The sequence below is a fragment of the Rhamphochromis sp. 'chilingali' genome (genome assembly GCF_963969265.1).
Source record: "Rhamphochromis sp. 'chilingali' genome assembly, chromosome: 2".
NCBI classification, from domain to species: Eukaryota; Metazoa; Chordata; class Actinopteri; order Cichliformes; family Cichlidae; genus Rhamphochromis; species Rhamphochromis sp. 'chilingali'.
Window position 1 is genome coordinate 38,832,287 of NC_137930.1, and position 20,518 is coordinate 38,852,804.

At 40.7% G+C, this 20,518-nt stretch overlaps 2 protein-coding genes across 5 annotated transcripts in view; both read left to right on the forward strand.

Annotated features, from left to right (window-relative positions):
- The first annotated feature begins 5 nt into the window (after window positions 1-5).
- Window positions 6-13,031, forward strand: wdr91 (WD repeat domain 91). 2 transcript variants are annotated; one of them, XM_080874986.1, is made up of 19 exons: window positions 6-261; window positions 1,860-2,168; window positions 2,421-2,557; window positions 2,767-2,946; window positions 3,026-3,232; window positions 3,349-3,432; window positions 4,457-4,566; window positions 7,350-7,521; window positions 8,460-8,651; window positions 8,831-9,003; window positions 9,101-9,155; window positions 9,259-9,354; window positions 9,710-9,804; window positions 10,193-10,346; window positions 11,274-11,382; window positions 11,506-11,618; window positions 11,754-11,861; window positions 12,063-12,152; window positions 12,257-13,030. In XM_080874986.1, the coding sequence occupies exons 3-19, from the start codon at window positions 2,435-2,437 to the stop codon at window positions 12,419-12,421; spliced, it is 2,226 nt and encodes a 741-aa protein (XP_080731112.1). In that variant the 5' UTR covers window positions 6-261; window positions 1,860-2,168; window positions 2,421-2,434; the 3' UTR covers window positions 12,422-13,030. The 2 variants fall into 2 exon arrangements, with proteins under 2 accessions (XP_080731112.1, XP_080731113.1); XM_080874987.1 differs by lacking the exon at window positions 1,860-2,168 and having other exon boundaries at window positions 256-261; window positions 12,257-13,031.
- Window positions 13,032-13,384: 353 nt separating this feature from the next.
- LOC308392124 (uncharacterized protein) overlaps window positions 13,385-20,518 on the forward strand; it is an 8,022-nt gene continuing 888 nt past the window's right edge. Inside the window, exons 1-3 of one of the 3 annotated variants that reach the window (XR_013970760.1) lie at window positions 13,385-14,838; window positions 16,322-16,647; window positions 16,724-20,518. The exon at window positions 16,724-20,518 is cut by the window's right edge and continues 888 nt beyond it. Coding sequence is in view for 1 of the 3 variants with exons in the window: in XM_080874997.1 (XP_080731123.1) it covers window positions 14,278-14,838; window positions 16,322-16,495 (735 nt within the window). In the remaining 2 variants the exon portion in view is untranslated. Of the gene's footprint in view, window positions 14,839-16,321 lie in introns of all 3 variants that reach the window. The other 2 variants (XR_013970761.1, XM_080874997.1) reach the window with 2 other exon arrangements.

Genomic DNA, 20,518 nt, shown 5'->3' on the forward strand with positions numbered 1-20,518 from the left:
ACGTTAGCTCATCACATGACTGTCAGGAGGAAAAATAGAGCAGGAAGAGAGTTTTCTTTCTCTTTGTTGTTGTAAACATTTAGTTTTCACAATAAGACGGAAGAGCAGCTTTGTGCTCTGAAGATTCATGGATCTAAAAAAGTGCAATTCTGTTTCTGGGTGGTGACGGTTCACTTTCATGGTGCTGAAACCAAAGAAAAGACCAAGCCAAACTTCGCCTTAAATTTGCTTCATTTAAAATAATCTGGATTCTCCTCCGAGGTACGTAAATGTTAAGACGTGATTTTATGATTTATTATGTTATAGCATAATGAATGTTAATTCTGCCTGCATTTGGCCTGTTTAATGTGAGAGATTTTGTGTAATAGTGATTGTAACGTGTTCCAGTCGATTGTTCTGGTGGCACACTTGATGCTAAAATGAAGCTAACTGCAGTTCCTGTGTCTCTTCAGATTTACAATAATACATTTTCTGAAATCAGTCAATGTTGACATCGTTTGATGTTTGCTGGGATGGATTGTGAATCTGAGTTTAAACTTACATTTGCCGTGTGTACCAATTAAAGAGATTTTCAAATAGAGTCTGGCCGAAGTGTTTTTAGCAACAAAAAGCGGTGGAGGAAATCCAAATAAAACGGTTACATTTACAAAAATGATACTTTATATTCTGCTTCAGACTTTTAAGGATCTAAAGTACACTTTCTTTTTTCTTTTTTATAACTGTCGACGTCCCGCTGTGGATGCATAACGGTGATCTAATGTTGTTTTAAGTTAGCGGTCAGTGCATGAAGAGGAAGTGTTTTAGGTGAATTATTGCTAATGGAGTGAACGCTACTGAAGTTTAAAAAGAAATTGAGCAATATTACCTTTTACCTTCTTCATCCTTTAGTTGAGAAAAGTGACATTAAGTGGGTTAGATTGTCATGTTAATATTGTGATGTCAGTGTTTTGAAGTCTGTTAAATAATCGCTGACATACAGTAACTAAATACATTTACTCAAGTAGCTCTGCCTGTTTCACAGCTCAAAATAATCCTTTTTTAATTTTACTGTCTACTGTTTCATGTCACTTGTCTCAAACAACCTGCTTTAGCTCCTCCTACTTTAAGCCACCTTTCTTCTGATTGGCTGTCTTCTGTAAACAGAAATTCTGTGGCGAGATGACTAGAAATAAGGAAAATAGGTCCGCTTAATCTACTAAAATGTGTAGGAACTTTATACTGAGTAGCGGTGAAAAAGAGAACATTCTGTCTGCTTAAAATAATGTGCGGAAACTTTAAGGTGGTCTGAATCCTTTCTTCATCTACCTTATTTCTAAACATTTTCATGCAGTGATGTTTATAGACTTTTATTCTGAAGAAAATGTATCTGCACACTTAGTAACCTCAGTATTAGCAGAGGTTGTAAACTAATGTACCAAAAATAGCCCCCTTCAGGCACCCCCCCCCCCCCCCCCCCCCCCCTGCAAAAAAAAAAAAAAAAAGAAATCCCTGTGCACCTGTGCAGGTGCATGATCAGTTTCCTGGCTGGCTGACAGGCCACAAATGGTTCCTTCCTCTCACCCTCAGCACTGGAGCTCCATAAAATTATGTGCCGAGAGCAGGACTGTTCTCAAATAATAATGCATCTGCCCACTGGTATGAAATCAACCACCTTTCACCTGGTATAAGGAGAGCAACTTTGAGCTGAACTCAGGAAACCGAGGGGACCATGAAAAAACAGCAGAGTATTATTCTACCCTCTCAGTATAAATCAGGCCTAGGTAGAGAAAGTGGATAACTTCAAGTAACACCCTGCTGAAGAAATCCCATCAAGGCTTCTACAACCTCATGCGATTAAATTACTTCAAACTCCTGCTCAGGGCGCTTAGGAATCTCTGCACTTCTGGGAAGGGTGCATCATTCCCTGGGCATGACCACTTATCCATCAGGAGGGTAGTTGATTCAGCTGAGAGAAGAGGATGTGTACTTCAGATGATGCAGATCTAGAGCCGAGAGGATCGCGGGAGATTCTTCCAGCCACCCTAACAGCTGACTGCCATTGGGGAGACACTACTGTGTGCTGTTTATATGCTGCCAGCACAGAAACAATATGGAGAAGCTTTGATCTTCATGCCATCAGACTGCTAAAGCCCACACCACCCACTACCTACACATTACTCAGCTACTCGGTGAGATCAATGGTTTGAATGTCTGTCAGCTAATATTAAAAGAAAAAGTTGATTGGAATTCTTGTGTTTATGTCTTCTTCTTTATTTGTGTACAGCCAGAGTGCTGGATATTATACTTGTATAAATGTGTATGTAAGAAATAATCTTAAAACCTGAAGTTAAATGTCTCTGTCTTTATACTTTCAAAGAACCAAATGACTACAGTAGACACAAACTGAATAATCATAATAAACGCTGACTTGTTCCCTGTAGGGTCAGAGGTCACCATGGGCTCTGCAGTGGAAAGGACAGATGAGCATGTGAGGGAGTATCTGATCTACCGTGGCTTCACCAACACTCTGAAACATCTGGACAACGACATAAAAGCTGACAAGGAGAAAGGCTTCAGGGTATGGCTGGCAGAAACGTTGTTTGATGTATTTCTGTTTCCTCACAGCCTCACAGTAAAATAGTCACATCATCTGGAAGTTGGAGAAAGGAGCTTGCAATGGTGTGAAGGGTTAACGAAAAAAGCTGCTATTTCAGGTTTTTGAAGACGTTTCTTCTTTCAGCAGAAAAAGGACACTGAATAACTTTTCATTATTTTTGTGCTGTGCAGGTGGATAAAATCATCGATCAGCTGCAGCAGTTTGTCCAGAGCTTTGACCTGGCTGGTCTGAAGGAATATTGGCTCTACCTGGATAAACGTCTGTTCAGCAGACTCGAGGATGTTTACAGATCCACCGTCAACAAGCTGAGGATCAGCCTGTACAGATACTACATCATCAACACCGTGCAGGTATCACCTCATGGAGAAATCAGACATCCTGCTGCGTGTTTCTGAAACAAAGATTTAAAAATCTATCTCGTCCTTCCAGAAAGGAAACCTGGAGAAGACTCAGGAGTTTTTCCAGAAGCAGGCGTCAGAGCTGCAGGGTCAGGCTGAGTGGCGTGATTGGTTCATCCTGCCATTTATCTCCTCCCCTGAGCAGAACTCCGCCTTCTGTCAGTACTTCTCCCGCCAGTGGTCTGACACCTTCCTGGTTTCACTGCATAACTTCCTGTCGGTGCTCTTCCAGTGTATGCATATCCTTGAGTTTGAAACACACAGCCAGCCTTAATATTCAACATGCTCTGACAATTTAGAGGCGGCCGCACTGATCTGCTGGAATTCAGTTTTCAGTCCTTAACTTGTTTCCCACCTCAGCCTGTCCTCCTCAGCTTCGATGCTGAAGTCCAGAAGATGACCTGCCTGATGGAGGAGAACGAACAGCTCCGTCAGCTGGTGAGAGAGTGCATTTCATTTTAAATTAAATCAATTTTGCATGAATAATGCAAATGTAGATTTGTTCAAAAAAGCTACAACTGATCCCGTCGTTTACTTTTAATCACCCGCCATGCAAATTAAGTCTCATTATTTAGCTTAAAAATTAATTTCAATGGGTTTCCAAAAGTTCTGTTTACTAATTAAAATCAAATCAAATCCTATTAATTCTCACTGTATTAATCCCATGATTTGGCCACCACTCCGTGCCACTTTATTAGGTACACCGTACTCCATTGAACCCCCTTTTGCCTTCAGAATCACTTAAATTCTTCATGGAATATTTGACAAATGTCCTCTGTTAGGTGGATATCAAGTGACTGTGGAGGCCATTTAGTATAGTGAACTCATTGTCCTGTTAAAGAAATCAGTTTGAGATGATTTGAACTTTGGAACATAGCAAATTGTCCCAAAACATCAATTGTAAAATGTTACATTGTGCTTGCGGAAATGGTTGACAGCAATGCTCAGGTAGGCTGTGACATTTAGTTGTTACTCATTGGGCCAAAAGTGTGCCTAGAAAATAATCTCCACACCTTCCTATCGGCTTGATGTAGCTGAGGCACTGACCTAAGCAAGACATTTCGATTGAGAAAAGCCACTCAGAGGATATTTTCTACTCTTCATCCCATTCTCTGTAAACCCTAGAGATAGAGGTTGCGTGGGAAAATCGCAGTAGATCAACCTGGCACCACCAACCACGCCACATTCAGAGTCAGTTAAATCCCATTTGTTCCCGATTCCGATGCTTTGTTTGAACTTCTGCCGGTCGTCTTGACCGTGTCTACGTGCTTAATTGCACTGAGTCGCTGCCATGTGATTGGTTTATTCCATTTTTGAACTAACAAAAAGTTGGACACTAGTACTTAAAAACAAAGACTAAGTGTAAAAGTTTTTTCATGAAACAAAGTTTTAAAATGTGATGTGCTCCATGCTAAGCTGTAGTCAGGGTAGACGTCTGACCTGTCTGCTGTATCTTCGCCAGCTGTTCGCCCTGCAGACGGAGAGCCGGGATCAGAGGGATAGAGATGAGATGATCCACCACAAGCTGCCGACATACGTCCAGAACATGGACCGACTGGGAGACACTGAGCTGTGAGAGACTAACATCACTGTCTTTACTGATGACTAACCACAGCAAAGATGGCTGCCATTCTGTCCATTTTTAAACACTGCCAACATCATGATGCTTTTAACCATCAATAGTCAGCTCATTTCTAAAATTAATGCCATGCTTTAGTATTTTTATGGAAAAACTGGCGTATTGTGCTTGTATTTATCACTTTGAAACTCTTAATGTGTTTTGTGCTGTGAGTTGCAGATGGCAGCCATCTTAAACCTTAAAATATTAATCAAGATTTTTATCCATTGCAGCTTTGTGGTTTCGTTTGTTTTTATTTTGTTTTCTTAAGTTACATTTTAACACAAAGCACAGAATGAACATGGACTGATGTTAGCATGGTTCAGGCCTAAATGACAACTAAGGTTGTTGCACTTTTTGTGACAGTATTTATTTAATAAATGACGTAACCTCATATTTTCATATTCAGGCACTTTAAATCAAACAAAACTGAGTTATTTTATATTTATCCATATAAAAAAAACTATTTAAAACCATATTTTAGCTAACGTATTGTTGCCAAAAATGCCAAAATATTTATGCTGTTGCAGTATTTAAACTGTGTGCTGTAATGCGGTTGATGTTTCACAATAAACAATTCACCTGATGAATTGTTCCATTGAGCCATTTTTTTTTTTTTTTTTTTTTTTTTTTTTTTTTTTGTTAAACTTCCAGGCGATCGATAGACTGGGCCAGCAAATACACTTCCCCAATAAACTTTAAAATACTCTAAAAAAATGTGATTGACAGAAGTATCTTTTAAGAAGTTAGTTAAAGCTCCTCATCTGGATCGTTGACGGGGCTTGAATCGATGTTGGACCCGATCTGAAATGGACCCAGAAAAAACCCAAACTCAACACACTTTTTATTTTAATGGATGCTAAGAGGTTAGTTGGCTGATGATGGCTGATGATAAGGCAACCTAACTTTTGCAGTAAGTGTTGTTAGACAATTACACATTCATTATTTCCTCTTCAAATGAATAATTCAATGCATGATGGTGATAAACCACACCCACCAAGTATTATACACAAAAATGGTCTTGACAACAAACACATGGTGACCCATTTGGTTCTGAAGTGGACTGAAGAAGACCTCTAACAAGAAGCCCTTGGATCCATTCATTTTCTTCTGCTTATCCAGTTCAAGGTCGTGGCTGTGCTAAAGCCTGTCCCAGCTGCCATAGTGCCACAGGGCAAGAGGTGGGGTTAACTCTGGAAAGGCAGCCAGACTGTCCCAGGACCAACACAGAGAGACGGACAACAATTCATACTCACATTCATACCTAAGGTTTTTGCATTACCAATTAACCTAATTCCATGCATGTTTTTGGACTCCAGGAGGAAGCCAGAATTCCTGGAGAAAACCCACGCAGATACTGGAAGAACATATAAACTGGAACTCCGCACAGAAAGCCTGCAACCAGATGGTGGATTTGAACCCAGGGCGTTCTTGCTGTGAGGCAGCAGTGCTAACCGGTGAAGCAAAATCCTCGTGGTTCTGAAGTGGATTTATGAAGACTTTTACCAGGGAGCACTGACTTGATTTTCTACTTTTTTGGAGTAACTAAAATACAGTAGACCCAAAAAGATCTTGACCAGAGATCACTGATAACAAAGCCACGATACCCCACTTGATTCTGAGTAACTGAGAAGCCTGGGGACCAATAAAGATCTCTACCAGGAACCAAAGGAGCCCTGGCAACAAAGACTATGTCTCCCACCTATTCACAGGAAGAAGCAACACATCTTTGGCTGAGGATCTCAGACTGCACATAGGTTTTTGGGCCAACCCCCCCTTCCTCAAAAAAAGCTACTTTCGTCTGTGCCCTTGTCAGAAGCGGTCACCACAGCTCTGCATCTTTGATTTGGCAGTTTTATGTTGGATTCCCTTACTGAAACAAGGGGATTTGTGTCTCAATACACTAAAATCTCACGCACGGTTATGAAGAGAATTAGAAAAATTCTTCAAAATTGAAAAACCAACTGGTAAGCATAGTAGTAAGGGTAGAAAAAAAGAAGTTTTTTAGGCAGTCAAAAGTCTAACCTTATTTTTTACTTACTGAAAATATAAAAGTTTTAATGACCTAAGTATCTTTGATAGTGATTGGTCCATTTATAGAGGTCTCTTTTGGAAAGTCATAGCAAGACTGGACAGAAATGGCCTGTCACACCTTTGTTTTGATATGGTGCAAACAGTGTTGTTGCTTCATAGTGAGAACTGCTCTATAAGTCCAATGAACAGCAACCGGCGAACCAGCAGCACGGTCATTGAAACCCCACGAACTATTGATGCTCATGGGGTCGAAAGGCTTGCTGGCAAAGAGCTACAAATCATTGAAGACCTTGATGCTACTTTTTGTCAGAAAGTGTCAGAACACACATAGTGCAGCTCTACTTGTTGAAAATGGACGTGTATAGCTGTAGACCAGTCAGTTTACACATGTGGACACCTGTCCACCAGCGAATGTTCACCCAACTGGACAAGTGAGCAGTGCAAAAGGATAAATGCTAGATGCATGTTCATCATGTGCTTAAAAAGGAAGAGATGGCAATTATGTGATCAAGACAAGTCGGCATAGCCAGTATGATATCTTGGGTTCTGGTGTTTATTGTGCTCACTTTAACTATCCAAAAATTGTCGCAAAACTCATACCCTTTCATGGCAATGGCATTTGCTGATAGCTGTGGTCTCTTTGCTTGGATTCACTGTAGTAGTATGCTGTTTTAAAACTTCCTTTCTTTTATTCTCTTTGTAGGGACTTAGTGACGAGCCAGCGAGCTGTCAGCACTGCCACCACCCCTACCAGAAACTTCTTCTCAACATTCCTACCACAAGGCAGACGAGCCCCAGGGAAACCAATGCAAGCCATCTCTGGGTCCTCACCAAGCCAGGCAGCAATGGGCAGGAAGGACCCACTGAGTAATCAGGTGAGCACAAGGAATTGCCAAATTCACAGATTTAAAAAAAGACCTTGACTCACAGACTGGATGGTTGTTTTTTTTAACAAAATTGGGTTTTTTGCAACTAGTGAGTCAGAGACAGGTCATCTTATGTTCAAAAGCTGATGATTGTATATGGAAAGTGAAAGACCCTTCACTTTAGAAATTTGGTACTTGGGACAGTATACCTTCTTCTGAGTTACCATCTCATCAGGAAGATGATAAAGACTAACAAACCCTAATAAAGAAATGTCTCTAACTAGTTGGACTTTGATGCTAGTTTCTAATGTTGGCCTAGCAGTCTACATAGTCAAATGTATGGGGTATCTGGTTGTTGTTATGGGCTATTTGGCAACATGTACAACTGTTGTAAGAGCTTGGATTGTATTGTCAGTAACAAGTCAGACTTGTTCCTGTTGGAACTTAGTTGGGGAGATTTGGACACCTCTTATGTGAGGTGTGTCAGGCACACACAGGAGACTCCCAACACAGATCCAGGACACACCAGAGAGGTCAAGTCTTTTAATTGGCTTGGGAAGATACAAAAAAAGCTGAAGTCAGGAGTAAGGGAGGCCTAGGCATCTTTGCTTATACTACCAATGTGATCTGGACCCAGATTAGTGATAGAAAATGGATAGGAAATGGCAAAGATTCATGATGTACAATGGGCGGTAACCAACCTGTCCAATAAGAGATGTCTGTTAAGGACTCTGCAGCAGACTAAACTTCACACTGATTCAGGATCGAGGCTTGATTGGGTTCATTGGGTGTGTCCATTAGTATAATAAATATTGGGTAATGAATTTGATATTTTAATTATTTTCTACCACAAAGTTTGAAAATCATTCCCTCAGAGAGTAATAGCAAGCTGCACTCGTGTTCCAGTTTTCTACATCTACGGTTGTAATCATTTCCATCTTTTTTAGCCTGTGAAATCTAAAGAAGCAGGCCAAGTTAAGGAGGTGAAGCCAGCATCTACCCAGTCATCAACCAGTGAACCAGTGAGCTCCCAGTCCCAGCTGTCTACAAACCAGTCAGGGAACCAGAATTCGAGACACAAAAGAATCCAAGATCATGAGAAGGAGAGGAAGGAGCTTTTCTCCAAACCACCACCACAGGTATAGTTGCATCCTTTAGATATGCAACAAATGCGATGCCCTTAGTCTTACCTTACCTGTGGAGGTAAAGGTCAGCTATGTTCAAACAGTTTTGCGAGTGGTCAACCTGCACTTTGAATTAGTATGCTGGAAGACAATAATTTTTTGGTCTGGTGAGCCCTTTCATGTGTTATCTTCAGACATCAGAGAAGAAAGGGGAGCTGGGGGAGGTGGAGCCTCCCATTGAGTCCTCAAGTGAACCTACCGATTCCTCAAACAGCAGAAGCTGCGGTGCAAGCCAAGAGGAACCTCCCTTCATTAAACTCAGCCAGGAGGAGTACGGAGAACACCACTCATCCATCATGCACTGCAGGTCTGTCTGTCACAATTCACCCACTTTAAGGATAAAAACAAAAACTCAGCCTTAATTAGTTTTTTTTTCTTTCTGTTGCCCTTCGCTTGTTTTCAAGGGTTGACTGTTCTGGTCGCCGTGTCGCTAGCTTGGATGTTGACGGAGTCATCAAGGTAAACCTGCATTTCATAGTCTTCAAGCTACGGTATTCTAACAGCATATACTGACAGGAAAACTCATGAAAGACTTCTTCCTCTGCCCCTCCTACTCCGTCAGGTGTGGTCGTTCAACCCCATCATGCAGACCAAAGCCACCATCATGTCCAAATCTCCTCTAATGTCTCTGGAGTGGGCCACCAAACCAGACCGACTGGTAGCAGTGTTTACTTTCAGATACATTGATTTTATAAATATTCTGATAAGGTAACATTTTACCATGCACTAGGTCACCAATGATCCACCTAACGTTACGGTTAGGATTTCGTTACTTGTTTTCAGACAGTTGTCTCTAGTGCAATGCATACAGAACAATTGCACTGCCAAAATTAATTTGCAAGACTTAATTTGAAAGGTAAAATCTCTTAGTTCCTTGATATTTGCCTATTTAGCACTAGTCAAAACAAAAACCCAACCCTAAGCCTAAACCCCAAGGTTGCTTGTGACCTAGTTGATACACCAAACACATCTGTCCAACAGTAAAATGTATGTTTGCATGTGTGTGTGATCAGTTGTTATTAGGCAGCGGCGTTGGCACAGTACGGTTGTATGATACGGAAGCCAAGAAGAATCTCTATGAGATGAACATCGACGAGGCTCATCCACGGTAAACCTGCACCCTGGAGCTCCTCACTAACATAATTAGGACCAATTTCTGCCTCTTTGTTGGCTTTGTATTGCATGAAAGTGCCTCCTTGCTGAGACAAAAAAAGTGTCTAAAAGCTGCAGCTCAGGAACTCAGAAGTTTTTATGGAGCGCTAAACTGAAAATCTGATCCAAACGTGGTTATGTTTCAGTATCAGTAATGTTGTTATGTGCCAAAATTAATGTTAACCCATCCGATAGTGATGGAGCTAAAATGGGCGGTGCTCTTTTATTTTATTACATTATAATTACATTACAAATTGAATGGAACTACGTCCATAAACTAGATTTACTGTGTCTTCAACAGTCGAGGTCATCTCCATATGAGAATGTATTTTTCTGCCTTTCAGTATCTTGTCTTTAGCCTGCAGCCCCAGCGGTTCATCATTCGTCTGTTCAGCTGCAGCTCACAGTCGATCTGGAAGTGGCGAGTCTGCTCCTCGACTTCCCATAACGGTGTCTGGTCAGCTGCTGCTATGGGACACCAAGACTGTCAAACAGCAGGTGGTTAACTGATCATTTAGCTAATATGTCTGCACATCAGTCCAAGACCAGGAACAGGAACCACTGGGTTTAAAGAATGTGTATTTAAAACCCCAGCTGTAGCAGAAAACTGGAGCAATATAAACTCCAACTGCACAGACTGAGTCAAGGCGTCCAGTTCAGGTAGCTGACGTGAAGCCTCAGGGAGCTAGCAGCTCAGAGGGCAACCATGTGTTAATCAAAGTGGCCACACCCTTAATTTTAAGCTGCAATGGGGGTCAAAATGGTTTATGTATAAACACATTCATACACAGTAGTGTTATGACCTTTAGAGGCAAAACTGCTTTTTAGCAGGCTGTAAATGTATTTATTTCTCCTGTAAAGCTGGACGTTTTACGCCAAAAAGGTTCTATGGCAGGGGTGGCAAACTCCAGGCCTCGAGAGCCGGTGTCCTGCAGGTTTTAGATGTGTCCTTGATCCATCACAGCTGATTTAAATCGCTAAATTACCTCCCCAACATGTCTTGAAGTTCTCCAGAAGCTCGGTAATTAACTAATCATTTGATTCAGGTGTGTTGACCCAGGGTGTTATCTAAAACCTGCAGGACATTGGCTCTCGAGGCCTGGAGTTTGCTACCCCTGGTCTATGGGACTGATTCACTGCTAGAGTGAGCCTCCAGTGGACATGATTAGAGCTGCAGTTTTTGGCACTTCAGCCCTATAGGTGCTGCTTAAACTGTGTTTGCACATTTTAAACAGGCTACCTGACTGCTCTGGCAAACCTGAAACCTGTTTCCAAGAAAGGTTTGGGTATTAACTCAACTTTTCCTCTGTTATGTGCCTGCCTATGAGCTCCAATTCAGTTTCCTTGACAGTTACAGTTAAACTAGTTAAACTGCTCTTTTTATTTCCTGCCTGTAGCATAATGTTCTGACTTTCTGTCTTTCAGCTCCAGTTCTCTTTGGAGCCAGAACCAGTAGCCATAAACTGCACAGCCTTCAATCACAATGGAAACCTGCTGGTGACTGGAGCCGCTGACGGAGTCATCAGACTGTTTGGTCTGCGTTCATACTCGATTCATCCAAAGATTATTTTCAAGGAGGATTAATCTGTGGCCTCTTTGCTGTCACTTACCAAAACCCAAGTAAGTTAAATACATTTCTGTCCTCTGTCTTCTGTAGATATGCAGCGGTATGAGAGCGCGATGAGCTGGAGAGCTCATGATGGGGAAGTTTACAGTGTGGAGTTCAGCTATGATGAAAATACCGTCTTCAGCATCGGAGAAGATGGCAAGGTGCGTGAAAGCCAGAACTAGTGTAGCTCCGTCTGTTCTCCTTATGTTACTCAGGAAAGTCAAGAAAGTGTGTGTGTGTGTGTGTGTGTGTGTGTGTGTGTGTGTGTGTGTGTGTGTGTGTGTGTGTGCATGCAGTTTATCCAGTGGAACATCCATCGCTGTGGGGTTAAGCAGTCGGAGCAGATTTTACCTCAGGACGCCACCGGGCCCTTCGTCCTGTCGGGGTACAGCGGCTACAAACAAGTAAGCAGACCTGCTGGTTAATTTTCAAGACAGCACTTCATTTGATTTCATGACCAAAGCTCGCTAGAAAACATTGAATTCTACAAAGCAAATTAAACTCTGTTCATAAGAAAACATTTTTTATAGTTCAAAGAAGTAAAATCACCAAAGTAAACAATTTGGGGTGCTTTTTTCTAACTTGGTGATATACTTCTTGTTCAGGTTCAAGTCCCTCGAGGTCGACTCTTCACGTTTGACTCTGAAGGTCAACACGTCCTGACCTGTTCTAGCTCCGGTGGACTCATATACAGAGTGAGTACACCTTCATGTCTGTCTGTAAGTAAGTAAGCAAGCATTCTTTAATGCTTTAAATGTGTTTTGTATTTTAAAAAATTTCCTGGTCCCCTCTCTTCCAGCTGGCCAGTGGGGAGTCAGCTCTGGAGAGGGTGCTGTCACTGGGGGGGCATAAAGCACCAGTGGTGACCGTCGACTGGTGCTCAGCAGTGGACTGCGGCACCTGCCTGACAGCCTCCATGGACGGGAAAATCAAACTGAGCACGCTTCTAGCACAGAAGTCCTGACTGGGGACCTAACGGAGGTCCTCTGTTCTTGTGTGTCTGTGCAGAGATGAAAGGAAGACTCGAGGAATGTTTCATGATACAAACAAACCTGTTTTTAAATCAAATTAGGATTAAAATCTCACTGAAGGTTCCACCGTAGAGCTCGTTTCTTTTGTTAAAGCTGTATTTGTTGGTGTTTTCAGGCCTTTGGGGAGAAGAAAAACTCCTCAGCAGTCTCACAGACACTCAGCAGCATTTGAAGTGTTTGAGTCAACAGCACCTCGACCTCTTTCAGGTACTTGAAGTCGTTTCATGGAGAATTGAATACACCTTTCTAAAATGTCTTCAAGAACCTAAACAAGAAGTCCAGTTGCTTTAATCTCAAGACCTTTAGACTGCAATGATCTGGATGAGTGAGAGACGCCACTTGGATTGATTGGAATAAGAAACGTCCAAGTTTTTCTTATACGAGCCAAAATGTTACAAGTAAATATTTGGAGGATCACTCTGGGTTTTTATTCCCTTAACCTAAACCAAATAAATAAAATAATAATAGAATAAAATAAAAAAAGGTAATAAAGTAAAAGAAAAAGACCTATCACAAGAGAAACTGTACACTGAATTTGTTTTATCCTGTATTATGTTTGATTTCATTCTTACAGATGTGTAGTGTAAATAACAGAATCATAACAGTTTTGTACTTTTCTTTTCTTTTTGTTTCCAATCAGTAAATTTTCACTTTAGCTTTTTTATTTTGTTTGTTTTGGGCTTTTTTTTAGTTTCAGTGTTGTTTTTATAATGAGGGCAAAGGCATGTGAACTAGCTACATGTACCAAAAACACCACTTTAAAAAGGTGGTGTCTGAATGACTCACAGTGACATCCGAAACGCTCCCAGCCTTCCAAATGTTTGTGTTTACAAATGTGACCTATATGACTGAAGCCTAATTAATCTCTTATTCAGTTTAGATGTAATGAAATGTGACATTTACAGTTGTGGTCATAGGTTTCCACACAGTCATCATGGGAATGAAAGTCATGGTAATTTTGGGCTTTTAATTAATTCTTTTTCTAGGGTGGAATGATTATACAGCATATATCTTTAATGACTTTAAAAACTCATAGGTGTGAATGAGGGAGTGAAACAAATGGATGGATGGACTTTAAAAAACAAGAACTGGGTGCACACATTTGAACTTATCCCAACAGGGTCAAAAGTAAACATACAGACTCAAATATTTACATACACCCCTACTAATATTTGGTAAAATGTGCTTTAGACTAGAAGGTGGCTTACAACTAACGTGAGGAGTGTATTTAAACACCTGACCACACCTATAAATAAAATTAACATTGATGTTAGCCACAGTCACTTCCTGTAGATTTAGATTTTATTTATTTTCATAGATTCATATTATTATTTTATTAGTATACAATTTTCTTTCCCCAGACTATTTTTTTTTATTTAGTGGAAAGTGTTAGGAGTGCTAGGATAATTTCTGCTCAGTTTGCAGGTGTAGCGCCTGCTCTTCGCCGTAGGGGGCGGTGTGTACGAATGCGTGCTGTAGTTATTTTTAGAGAAGAAGCAGAAGCCACAACAATAACACACAGGCATTTTCAGGGACTGAAAATCCTTTAAATGTGACCTTTTCAGCGCGGATTTTCTCAGTGTAACGTTTGCAAACGGTCCGTTTATGTGAAAAGACTCCAAAATAATTCCGCACGAAGATGAATTCAGGCGCCATGTTGCGTATTTCAGCGAATAAATAGCATGTCGTTAATGCGAGGCTAGCTGCGCCGTTAGCCTGCGTGCACCGAGCCCGGTTCTGCTGTCGCTTTTCCGTTTCATGTCACTACTGTCCGGTACCGCGTGCAGACATGGAGAGTTTGTACAAGCGGAAAATGTTCGCGTCCATGCGGAAAACCAAAGTAGCCGCATCGAAGAAGCGGCAGATCGGTCTGCCCGCCTCCATCCTGGACGACAGTGACGAAGGGTCCTTCTCGTCGTCGTCCTCCTCCGGATCACAGTCCGACTTCCAGAGCTCTCCTGAGGACGACAGCGAGCAGGAGGACCGGGACCGGAGCGAGTCCGGGGGGACCTCCAGCGACGACAGCCGCTCTGTCACCCGCAGGAAGCGCTCCTTCCTGAGAGGCGACGACAGCTCTTCGTCGTCTAGCCGCGGCGACGAGGATGAAGAGGACGACGATGACGACGAGGATGAGGAAGATGACGACGGAAGTCACACGAAGAGGATGGTCCAGCCGAGGAAGAGGAGCCGGCTGCAGCGGCAGGACGAGTCGGACTCGGACCGCGCGGAGGAGAAGCGGAAAGAGGACGCGGAGAAGGCGAAGAGGAGGCAGAGACACAACAAGCTGTTGGCGCTGTCCCGGAGGATGAAGGCCCGCATCCCGAGCCGGAGGAGGAGCCGCGTGAAGCAGGTACACCTGAGCGCCTGCGTCATACACAGGAGCGCAGGTACTTCTGTAGAAACACGGAAAGACGAGCAAAAAACAAACAGGGCTACCTCTGGGTAAAAGCGCAGGTATATGAGACAAAGTTGAAAGAATTCATGTAAGAGCGGTGTTGTGCCAAAACGTGACCGCCTGCCAAAAACTAATTTCCAATGTTTCCGTGTGTTTTTTATGTGCAACATCTTTACGTATGTTGGTAAATAGACTTCGGTGAACAAGGTTTACAAAGGGGTTATATATAAAATTTTAAAATTACATGTTTTTAAGTATCTTTATAAATCTTTGTTATTGTACTTACATTATAACCAATCCGGTCCTTTTTGTCCACTTAAAATATGTTTACAGATCTATTATTATATTTGTTGCAATATCTGGTCTCCTCTTGGACAGATTACTCTTACAAAAGACATTTTTAATGTCAACGAGATTTTTTTTTTACTGGATAAATAAAGAATATATAAAAGTCACTGCCAAAAACTGATTGTAGCTTCTGCCTTGTTACAGGAATGTTGTTAGTGGCTCAGGATGACTTGATATCATTCATTGTGGGATTCATTTGACATATATTTAACATATTATAGACCAGCAAGTTATTTATACGAGCAATCACTTTTTTGGCAAATACCGGAAAAAAATTATTTTTTTTTGCAGACGATCATTTTTTGGGACAAATGTATTCACATCAAAGAAAAATGTGCTTTCAAAACTTGAACAGGAAAAATCTGCGCGTTAATCTGCAAGACGGAATAAAAGTTTGCTAAAGCTGGCAAATTTACAGTAAACTACAAACATTTGCCAAAAAAAGAGAGAGAAAATATTTTTAAAAATGTGCAAATTTACAACACAACAAAAGGTAGATTTATGAAAAAAAAACCTTGGTTCATAAAAAAGCTAGAAAATGTATTTAAATTAAAGGACTGGCAAATTTAAGAGGAAAAAAATCACTTATGTGAAGTGTAAAAAAATGTACAAGATAAAATTATTTATTGTTAATAATAATTAATAACAAATAAATGTTCATTATTAATTTTGTTAGATTTTAGAATAAAAGTTAAATGGCCAATTTATAAGAAAGAAATTACAGAATTTGTACAACAATTAGTAAATGTATTTACGTTAACAAAAACTGGCAAGTCTAATGAAAAAATTCACAAGAGAAAACAAACAGATTTATGAGAAAAAAGGGGTCAAAGTTCCAGGAGAAAATTAGCAAATTTATAATAACCTTAGAATGAATAAAAGTTGAGAAAGAAAATGCAAACAACAAAAAGAAACATGCATTTTACTGAAAAGAAAACTGAGAAGGTTGCAAAGAACACTAATTTATACTAATGGATTGGCTCATTTCCAATAGATTTCCAAGTTTATAAGAATATATTGCACTTCATACCCAATAAACCTTTATACCTCTGTGTGATGAGTAAAATGGGTTTTATTTAAATTGTTTAAGGGCACAGGAGACAAGGAAGAGTCTAAAAAAGCAGAGGATGAGGCAGATGGTGATGGAGATGGAGGAGGTGAAGAAGAAGAGGACGGAAAGAAAGAAGTGTCACGGGGAGACAAAGGAGGAAAAGAGAAAGAGGAGGAGGAAGAAGAAGAGGAGGAGGAGGAGGAGGAGAAGTAAGCCTGAGAGAAATAATAGCATTTAAAAATGATGCAAAAGTGTTTATCTGTACAGGACTCATGGTTATGTTGTTGCTGTGACAACGAACACTTGTAACAAGCAACAAAAAGAAGAAAAGAGGAGGTGGACAGCGTCTCTGACCCCAGTGTGAGGTACTTTTTTGCTTTAGATTGAAAATATAAACATTTGCTGATCTGCTGAGCGCTCAGTTTTATTTACATGCTGCAGATGTTTCCATGTTAATCCGCCAACAGCTGGAGGCTCCAAGCACTGCTGACCTGTATGACGTCACAAGCAAAACCATATAATGGTTAAGTTGGATTCAACCAGGTGGCCTGCACTATCAGCGTGACTTACGATTAGAGCAACATCTTTATTATAATTTATTAGCTTTTTTTTGGTTCATTGTTGTAACACTAAAAGGTTTTATCTGGGAGTGGTAGTCACAGCCTTCCTGCAGCTGTCCATCTGAAACTCACAGCCCACCAGTGAAAGGAGCAAAAACAAGTCGCCAGCATTGAATTGTCTGTGGAAAAGTTTATTTTGGTTGTATTCGGGCCATTGAAAGAAAAAAAATGAAAGGGCCTAGTTACGTGATGTAAAATTCAGGAAAAAAACAAACAAATTTACAATAAAAACAGCAATAACACATAAGAAGTGTTAATAGAAAACCGCACTTATTTGCAATCAGACAACAAATTACAAGCTTATTTTCACTGAAATGAGTCCTGGAGTAATACACAGGCCACTACATGCAGCTGGCTGTGAGGTGTGTGTAACACGTGATTAAAATAAAAACCAAAAACGTACATATTCAATATACACTTTGCTCGCATGAAATTAGCTTTCTTATAAGATGGGTTTTTTTTGTTTTTTTTTTTCCTTTTGAACTAAAAAAAAATCAGCTTTTTTCTGGCCCACGTTTGGCCCTCTTGTCGCTCAGTTCTGGCATTTGGCAATCACCAGATGTGGCCCAGAAGTCATAAACACAGCTGGCAGCTGGCACAGGTGGACCTCGGCAGCCACTGAGTCACAGGCACACATCTGGGTTATATTTTGCATATTTGAACCAGCAGATGTTTTGCTACTTTAGCCTTAAAAAAATACAGAAATGTGCTCATATCCTGTTGTTTTAGTCAGAGCTCTGCTTGCAAGTCCAACAAAAAGCCAGTAAGCGGTTCTCGAGTTCAGCTAGATGAAATTTGTGGCAGCAGATCAGCTGGTGAAGCTAAAACGAGAGCGAAAGCTTTCCTGGATGTGGAGCACAGAAGCTGCTTTCTTTCCTGCAAAAGGGAAGAGCTGCTTAGTGGGCGGGGCTTCCACATCACATCACTGAGTGTAATCGTTGCATTATGACTGCGTGTGATCTTTAAGACAGAAGCCGACTGAATCTCCCAGAAGGCACTGCTGTGAGTCTTTATTGAATTCTTGATGGCAGTGTTGTGAATATGCAAAAAAACTCTGATTTCACGACCCCGGAGGATTCTGAGTATTGCAGTATTTAGAGACATTCAGTAACCGACAGCACTCTGACTCGTTTCTGTTGCACTTTCCTTCTTTTTCTTTCATTTTTTTTTCCTGAAGTTGAGTTTGATTGTTTGCCAATCTTTTCTAAGTAAGTGTGAAGGCCTCGCAGACAGATTTATTTATTTATTTTTCTTGTACAGCAGCTTTTTAATCTGTTGCTTTATCTTTGAAAAAATATTTACATATTTTGATAGTTTTGTCCGTCTGCTATCTCCAGCCGTCTCTGTTTCTGTTATTACATTGTCAGCTAAATACCTTTGAATGTTGAACCACACAAGATTTTTGAAGACTTCCTGCAAGTTCACTTTGCTGACATAATAATATCGTTATACTTACTTCCTGGTACACTTGCAGTATAGTGGTTGCCCATAATAAATCACAGATAAAACCAAATTATTTGTCAGTAACTGCATTAAAAATGCCTGCATAGGTTCTCAGTTGTGCAGGTCATGGTAGTCTTGAGTGCTTAAAAATAAAGTAGTTGACAGTAGGGCTGCAGGATTTTGCATAAAATGAGAATCACGATTCTCTCACGATTTTCTTTTCCAGTATAAATATTTATTGCACTTATTAGCTGCACATCAACTTCGTAACAGTTGAGACTGAACATAAAAACAATAAATAAACATAAAAACAACAAATGTCTCACGTTTTGTTGTTGCCGCAAAATGTTGTACTGCTTGAAATTCCGTCTCCACCGTTGCTCGACACTGCGTGTATAGAGCAGGTAGTGCAACAATAGAAAAACAGTTGCGGGACGGCACTGTGTAGCGTTTGTCTAGGGTGTTGATCATTTTCCTAAATCCCTCGTTTTGCACAGTGTTGATGGGAGCCATATCTTTGGTCAGGTGATAAGTGATAGCCTCCGTAATTTCTTTGTGCCTGCGGGAGTTCGACGTGTATAGGGAAGCGCTGTATAAGGTTCCCGTTATTGATGTTTGGGTGGTTGACCGGGACGGATTTTCTCCTGTCACTTTCTCGTCATCCCTGACGTGCTCTCCGTTGTTTTTTCCCTGCTAATTTTAGCATCACACGGCACAGCTTCTGTATCACGTGGTATAAGGCTCCGCCCTTGTCATTTGTTGAGCAGGAAGAGTGAGCGCTTGTTTTCATGCAGATTACGTCCCGGATCAAAATGCGGTACAATCGTCGCCGTCTTTTTTTTTTTTTTTTTTTTTTTTTTTAAATCGTTGTCATTTGGAAATGAGATCGCACATAAGTATGAATCGAGATCGCGATTTTCTAACGATTAATCGTGCAGCCCTAGTTGACAGTACTTGTCTTAGACAGGTGCCACCTTTTGGACTCAGTGACGGTAATGACACATGCCATTTCTCATAATTTGAACTGGAAAAGCCTCCTGGATGAAAAATGAAATGGCTAAAGAAACCTAAAGAAGTCCTGTTGCCCTTTTTTAACCACTCAAATCTGCTTTAAAAAAAGCTCCAGTTAGCTAGGTGATGGTTGTGCATTTGTTATGAAGGTTGAAAAACTCGACAGATACTGAAACAGTTTTCTTGTATCAGACTCCAAAACATGTTTATTTCTACTGTAAAATTGGGCATTTAACATGAGAGATGGGGGAGATTAACTTGCTTTTGAAGCCTCAAGTGGACATTAGAGGAACTGCAATTTTGGCATTTGAGCACTCGCTTCCTGGAGTTACCAGGGGGTCATCACTTGGTATGTCATCATGAATGTTTAAGTTGGCACTCTGTTGTTGTTGTTGTTAGATTACCAGTGTTTAAAAGGCCCAAATATATGAGCTCGTTGTGATGTAAGAAGTCAATGAGGTTGTTCTTATGCTACTTTCTGGTACATCTGGAATTCTTTGATAAATCTCACATACATCTTCTGATGATCGATTGGGCTTATCATCATATTTGTGTGCTAAACTGCCAATTATTAGTTTGGCAGAACTTACTGCATTTAAATCAGAAGTATTATGCGATATTCAGTGGCAGCTGTTTAAACCCAAACAACTTTCAAATGACCAAGACTGGTTGTGATGACATGTTACCTGTACCTCTCAGTGGTCACTTGTTGCTGTGTATTTACTATTTTAAGACTGGTACACTCAACTTTATGGTAGCTTTTTGCCATACAATTCAACACTTAAGTAATTAGTAACATGTGCTTAGTCATAGTCATCAAACAGGCTTTTGGCATCACCTTATGATGGTAGGGGTGCATTATAAAAGTTGTGTAAAATACTTTTTTTTTTTCCTTCCTTTTCTTACAATTTCTCTTAGAGCTGACAGTTGAAAAGTCATGACCTTTAATTTTTAGTGTCCTTGTTTAAAATAGGCTTTTTTGGGCTTTTTGACAGATAGCACATGGTGCTCGTCCAGGATTTTAACCTGTAGTCCAACAGCTACTGGATCACTCCGGTGACCTGTTGATATGTTTGTGCATTGTTTAAAGAAACGTGACGACTGTGGCAGTGAATTTCATACAACTGACAGGAAGTATGGACAGAACTATCAAAATAAGATT

Coding starts and splice junctions, on each gene's coding strand:
- wdr91 (XM_080874986.1), top strand. CDS start 2,435: ATGGGCTCTGCAGTGGAAAGGACAGATGAGCATGTGAGGGAGTATCTG. Junction 2,947..3,025: donor ACATCATCAACACCGTGCAG/GTATCACCTCAT, acceptor TCGTCCTTCCAG/AAAGGAAACCTGGAGAAGAC. Junction 8,652..8,830: donor TCTCCAAACCACCACCACAG/GTATAGTTGCAT, acceptor TGTTATCTTCAG/ACATCAGAGAAGAAAGGGGA.